The following is a 7,102-nucleotide window of genomic DNA, read 5'->3' as shown; positions in this document are numbered from 1 at the left end:
GAGCTGCACTGCCATTATGAGAAGCTTTGCTGACAGTTGTGAATATCACTCATCAAAACAACCTCACACAGTTCTGATAAGTCTAAATAGTACTATTTTATAGTCAATGTCACTGTTGCCACAGAGGGCACGAAAGTAATCTTTTAAATTCATTCCTCAGTGTAATCTGGATGCACCTGTATTGTCTGGTAGGCATTTTCTTCACTCGGACAAATAAATTTGGCATTAGCTGCCACAGGAACTCTCCATCTGAATAATCTTGTGTGGTCAGAAATGATTGCATACTTCAAACAGAGGCTGGCACTTGATTTTTTTCTTTGTTTATTTTTAATGTTGCTACCAAGCTACTTCTACTCATTCATAATTCCAGACTTTTCTGGTGTTTTCATGTATTTTGTACTTTGAGCACGGTTCATTCTTTTTTTTAAAAGGAGGGCAATTATATTTGGCTCTATTGCTGCACATATCACCAGTGACCATCTTTCCCCTTTGTGGCCATGAGCCCCTCTGTATGCTGAGCGCGGAGGACAGCCCACAGCAGCATAAATACACACCAGTAATGGTTACAAGTGTGAAAACTACAGCTTCCTGTGCTCACCTAACTAGACAGCCTCAATTTAGACTCTGTTCCTTGAGTGCTGGGTACTGGCATCCCCAGCAGAATGTGGATTCAGAGCATGCTGTGTTGCTGCCTGGTCTGTTGGCTTCTTTTGTGACTGTTGGGAATGATGGTTTAGTAACAAAATTAGGCTCTTGTAGAAGTTCAAGCAACCCTGGAAACAATAAGCAAGTGCTTCTAATAAGGATATGAGCTAATGAAATATTAAAGACATGATAACTGCAGTCCAATGAAAATTTTTGCAATCATCCTTGCATGCCTGATACCCCAAATATGCCCCATGTGCCTAATATGTGTGTTTATAGTAAAACACTCACCTCTTGGCTTTCCTAGACAGGTGCTTTCCAGCTGCAGGCATGCATATAAGTATGAATACTGTGTTCAATTTTCCACACAAATCACTAAACTAGGTGCACAGGCAGCTTCTACTCCTTCAGAAGAGCTTTTTCTAATGGATATTTCATATTGCACCTATTATTTATAAAAACTAAAAATGCCCTTAGGAAAGTTTGAGAGCTTTCCAAGCCTGGATTACAGCTTGAGCCTGCAAAGTGTTGAATTCAAGGAATTTGACTCAGCGAAGTATTTCTAGGGCTCCTGACATGTTTAAAAGTCTACAGTTATTTGGCATTGCTTTCCTGCATTGATTAGTGAGATGTTGTGATCAGAGTTTTGAACCTCAGTGATGGCAGGAGGTAGAGGACCAGGGGACAGGCAGGCCACCAGCCACTGAAAACTAGTCATAATCACTAAAATTGTATTACAATAGTCTGGCTTCCTATGTGATAGGAATATTGCCATAATCTTGAAGACAGTATATGTTTCTGTGACAGGAGGTTGAGGAGATTAAATGAAGTAGCTGCTTAATGTTAAAAGACTTCTGAAGCTGCAAAGAACCACTTAGCCAATGTAGCGTTTTTTTGCCCTCAGGGACAGGTTAACAAAGGTGTCTCTTTTCCAGAGGATTTTCACAGATAGCTGAACAGAAAGCCTTTTTATTGAAAACTTTATCTGTATTAACCAGGTTTTATGATCTAAAAGGCTTGCTCCATGTTTCTTCTGGACAAGGAGGCTTAGCATCAGCTCCTGCACTAAGAAGATCTGGGGATCTGGGCCATTGACCCTAGAATTAATTGATATGACCTGGTGGGAAGGTATGAAAAACATCTGATCAGATTCTTGCCAGGTCATCCTCAGATGCTTTCAGGCGCACGGACCCACACAACTTGAGGCTGGCCCAGGTCACTGAAAAAGTCAAAGAAACTATGTGGCAAGGAGCTTCTAGGGGTGGTCCTAGAATAAAAGGCTATGGCCAAGAGTTGTATTATCCTGTTCATGGAACCAGGACTAGAAACCCTAGTAGGATAAATTCCTTACTGAATAGAAAGGCAGCATTACCTTACAGATCACAATGGGTAAATGTAAACTCATTTCATTTTTTAGAAGAATTTTATTAAGTATATGAAAGCTTCCAGAAGGCACATTGGAAAATGTTCAGGACTCTCTAAAATGTCTGTCTTACTGAAAAACTATAGGTATATTTGACAGAAACAAAGATTATTAAAAACACAGCAGCAAAAGCTTAAGTATATTGAATAGATTTTCTTTTCAGAGAAAATAAAAGATACTACCTAAGGATAAAAGATTTTACAGAAAAGATTTTGTACAAAAAGATATGAATGATCTCAATTTAAGAGTATAGCGTACTTATGAAAGCATTTTTACAAGCAATTCTTCACAGTGTGTACACAAGTAATAATTAAATACAGCTCTTCAGTGATGAAGTCATGAAAAACTACTATCTGATCACATAAGGGTACCATTGAAACAAAGAGAGGAGACTTACTAGCCTTTGGACTGGTGTTAGCTTCAGATTTTGGGTGATCTGCCAGAAAAGTCCTTGTTTTTATCCAGTCATTTGGAGCTAAATCCACAAAAGGCTGATGATTCAACTACATGATGCCATGCTCAGCAACCATGGCTCTTGGGCAACAGCTGCTTATTGTAAAACACATTAGAGCTTACTGCCACAGTCCAGATCTTCACAGCTCAATATTACCACCTTTTGATGAGAGCCTCCTACATGGCCTCAGCTCCAGCTTTCCACCACTGACCTGGGGAAATTTTATTTCATACAACAGAATTGCATGAGGCCACAAGGAGGTGTTCAACTTTGCCCAGACATAAAAGGAGGCAGCTGTGTTTGGATGCCCTACGGGATGGATGCAACTTAACTGGTTAAAAAAGTATAGCACAAGGTCACAGCTCTAAGATAGTGTTTAAAATCATTAATCCTGAGTGGTATGAAGCACAAAGTAAGCATGATTGCTCTGCAGAGAGGGCTGTGGTTTTAATGCACTGCTATCCACAGTATTTCCTGTCCTCTAGCAGGAGGATGTCCATGCTCAGCAAGGCTTTCAGACACCTAACTCAGGGCAGTGAATCCCATTTCAGCTCTGGCATGCCTCAACTTTATTCACTGATGAAATGATGCCCATAGCTCCTCTGTGCTTCAGTTCTTCATTTATACAATTAATAGTAACAATACTTACTGCCTCACCAGGGTGTTGTAAAGAAAAAGCATGCTAAAAGTGGTAAGGCACTCACGTACTGGATGGTAAGGACTGTGTAACCTTCTAGGGAAGATTTTAAAGACTTTGCACTCTTTGAATGTTTCTCAGAGTTGAAGCCCTGTAAGAGTAAGTTTCTTAGACAGACAAAGGACCTGAAAAAAGGACTCCTGTAGCTCATCAGTCTTGTGCTGGCTCCCTGCATAATGCCACCTTTCTTAAGGCATTTTGCTAAATGCTGAAGTCCCTGAGAAAGTCCCTGGTCAAGCCATGAGAAACCACCTCAAGTTAGTTCCTTCCTAGCATGCTCTGGCCACAAGGACAGGATGCCTTGTTGCCACGTCACCCCCACAGGCATGTGGTGTCCTCATTCTATTCAAGCAGTTCTCTCATGTTCTGTTTAAGATCACTGTAAGGTCTGTTTGACATTTCCATTAGACAGAGGTGCAAGTCACAGTGCAGCTGCCAGTGGAAGGCAGCACCAAGTCCCTGGGATAATTTTGACACTGCAGTCAGAGTCAAATGGTTTTGACTGCATGGTGAGAAGATCCATCCACCACAGTACTCAATGCAAAGCCTGTTCAGGCTGTTGGAAGGGCTTTGCATTGACTGATGGCCATTGGCCTTTTTTACCAAGTAGAGCTGTAGTACAGGGAATAAAAGTGAGGTGTTAGTTACAACCTTAGTCAGCCCCTCTGGGAAATGGGAAATATCTGAAGAAAAATGTTGCAGGGCCATGCAAACGGATACTGCACTGAGTGTCCCAGCACTTTATAGGAAACTAGACTTTTTTCTCTTCTAGTCTTCTCCAAAACCAAAGATGACATGGCACAGGATAGGGCAAAATTTAAAAACCTATTGTGATTTCACAGCTGGTGTCAGCAAGTAATCCAGAAGTAATTTTCCATTCATCTCATGAGAACAGGTTTAAACTTCATTTGTGCCATTCACTTCCTTCTTTAGTCCTTCTTGTTCCTCTCTCAAAGGCTCCAGCTCAGGCCCACCCTGTGTGGCTTCTTTGTTCCAGTTATTTCTGCCTTCATTTTCTGTCCTTACAGATTTAGGGTCCTCTTCCTTTGCCTTTCTTTCCTTCTCCTCCTTGGTAAGCATACGGTAATTGTAATAATTCATGATGAAGAGGAAGGTTCCTGCCAGGACCATCACAGCTCCACATTTAATGAACATATATTTATAGTCCCCAAAGGTATCAATAAGTGTTCCTGTAAAACATATATTTAAAAACAAACAAACAGACTTAGAGATAAAGGTTAGAATATTGTGTTTTCAGCTCCTAAATCAGAAGTGACACCCTTGTGGCTTTAGGATAAAATAAGACATCCTCTGTACTTCTGATATCTTCCACAAATACTCTGCAAATACTTTACATAGGTTCCACTACATAGCCTGTGGCCGGTTAATTGTGATATAAGCAAAGTATGGACCAGTATCTGGACTTTTCAGGCACACTTGTTTTTCCCATGTAGAAACTAAGTCCTCTGATCACGGAGTTTGCAAAAGAGTCTTTCCATTGACTCGAATGAACAACCACAAGGATGTCCACTTGACTTGGTAGCCCTTAGGCTGCCAACAAGAGCAGCAGCTACTGGGAAGGCCTTCATGAGATGGCCCCTGGCCACTGGCCCTCATCTCGGGCTCTTGACAAAGATCTTCCAATTTATTCCACCATGGGTCATTCACCAGCATTAGAGGGGTTCCAGCTTTTGGTCACAGCTGCCCTTTCTGCATTTATACTCGTGATCTAAAGATGAAAGGGCACCGTGTGGAACTGGAAAACATTAGTTCCAGGGAAAGCAAAGATGATGCTGTCAATGTCGGATAATTTCAATGCCAAGACAAATGTGACGGGTTCCTCTCAAAGGTTAATGCCTCTGCTACGGAGTTACAGAGTAATTGAGGGGAGACGGCTTAATTGAAATGTCAGTGTTCTCCCTTATGTCAAAATGTAATGCAAATCTTACTGGCATTATGATCCTGAGCATTAATTCCCATTTACTGGTGCAACATAGACCATTCTTAACATTCCAAATCCTAATTAAAGTAAGACCCACTCCTCACCTGGCCTTCACAGTACAGACAGCCCTCCTTGAAACTGGCTTAACATCCATTAGCACTCTGGCTTTTTGGAACATGTTCTCCTCCTTAAAAAGAGGGACTTTTAATTACTTTCTGACTGATCCCTAATGTTGCAAAGCTGATGATTAATTATCCCACTGCATTACACTAACAAGAGATTTTATGGCCACCAAATAGATTTCTTGATCACAAAAATAACAATTTTTAACTGGTTTTGGTCAACAGCTCTTCCTGAATCGTTCCTAGATATCCTGATACACCATTTTCAATGCACTATATTTTTCATGTTACTGATGAAACATCAACCAAATGCTAATCACATCAATTTTTCCTTCTCTGCTTATCAGGATGACCTAGAGGTCTCCTAAACAGTTTTCAATGAGAGTTTTAATGAGTAGAGTATTGGAAAATTCAACAGTAGCATAGTCTCACCTCTTTTCCTTTGAGAATAAGATAAAGTCATAAAACACACTGGGAACAATTTACTTAGTTCATTAAAGCAGAACCCTGCAGCAGGTTATTAAAATGCCAAAGAACCAATAAATTTGCTGCTTATTAAACTGTTGGGGGAAACCCTACAAAACTAATATTACTGATTATTACATAGAACTGTTTTAGCCTCATTAGCAGTCTCTGGTCATTAACTTAATCTTCCACACAGAAAATTACATAATTCACAAAATGGTCATTTTTAAATTGCATTTTCTTTTGTTTGTCATTAATTAAATCACGAGACTCTAAGACGGCAAGAGGATACAGCTGCTTCTGTCACACTGTATGAGCTACATGGTAATATGAAGAATTAAATGGCTCTGCAAGATGTGTCATACAGAGAAGCAGCCAGATCTCAGTTTTGAATCAAGATAAAGGGCTTTAACTGCTTTATTTCTGTGCATTCTTTAAGTCTGTTACAATACTGTTATATCAAAAGAATTAGCAGAGTTTAACTTTTATACATCCAAATATAGACAGCACACACAACGTAATTTAACATTTTAGCAAACTTAAAGGTGACCAGTTTCCAGACTAGTCATTCTAGTTTGTGTACAGGTGAATTGCAAATTGCGGGACAGGACATGTAGATAGGATGATATCTATACACTGAGAGGATGTCAACTATTAACGCTTTTAATCCACAACCAACTCAGATTGGGTAAGGACAGTACTTTAGCCAAATGCCAGATTCAAATACAATGTCTTCCAGATACAGTGTGTTCCTCATAGTAAAAGAAGCAAGCACATACAACAGAGGGAAATAAGTGAAGGTTGTTAAAAATCACAGAAGACGGCTGCTCCCACTTATTTTCAGGTGCCTGTAAGCCCAGCTAGAGATTAATATTGTCCACAAGGACACTTGAGGGTCTTTGTCTTTTGATGTTTCAAGCCATGCCACCCAAAATAAACCTTTTATAATTTTCTGAACAACTTAAATCTATAAGGTGCTCTGAGATGACTGAAATATCCATAAGTGGAAGCACTCAGAGCCTTAGAGGTGAATGGAAAATGGTAGGTTGGAGTCAACAAGAGGATTTCATAGAATTGTTGTGTTTTACTGTGCTTAAATCATGGTGAACTCCAGCCTTTTGCAACAGGCTCTCCAAGAGAAGAGGTTTTTGGCATTGCACTATTCCCACTCTGCTAGTTCAGTTTAAGAGTTTGAAAGGATCAGGGCCTAAAAGATCACTCTCCAGACTCTTCACTTCAACTGGAGAACTACACAGAAAGGAGTAAAGAAGAAATGCTGGAGGACACACAGGGCACCTGCCTTCCCTGTCCAATTTCTAGTGGAAAAACAGTGGGTGGGAAGCAGAGAAAATGC

At 40.2% G+C, this 7,102-nt stretch overlaps 1 protein-coding gene across 9 annotated transcripts in view; it reads right to left on the bottom strand.

Annotated features, from left to right (window-relative positions):
- Positions 1-2,075: 2,075 nt before the first annotated feature.
- Positions 2,076-7,102, bottom strand: part of LOC138725137 (monocarboxylate transporter 2-like) — a 44,106-nt gene continuing 39,079 nt past the window's right edge. For 8 of the 9 annotated variants that reach the window (XM_069865731.1, XM_069865730.1, XM_069865729.1 and 5 more), the window contains one exon: positions 2,077-4,409. In XM_069865731.1, coding sequence (XP_069721832.1) covers positions 4,117-4,409 — 293 coding nt within the window. In that variant the 3' untranslated portion in view covers positions 2,077-4,116. Of the gene's footprint in view, positions 4,410-7,102 lie in introns of all 9 variants that reach the window. The other variant, XM_069865735.1, reaches the window with a different exon arrangement.

This window comes from Phaenicophaeus curvirostris, chromosome 11 (genome assembly GCF_032191515.1).
Source record: "Phaenicophaeus curvirostris isolate KB17595 chromosome 11, BPBGC_Pcur_1.0, whole genome shotgun sequence".
In the NCBI taxonomy this organism is placed as follows: Eukaryota; Metazoa; Chordata; class Aves; order Cuculiformes; family Cuculidae; genus Phaenicophaeus; species Phaenicophaeus curvirostris.
This window is presented reverse-complemented; position numbering and strand designations above follow the sequence as displayed.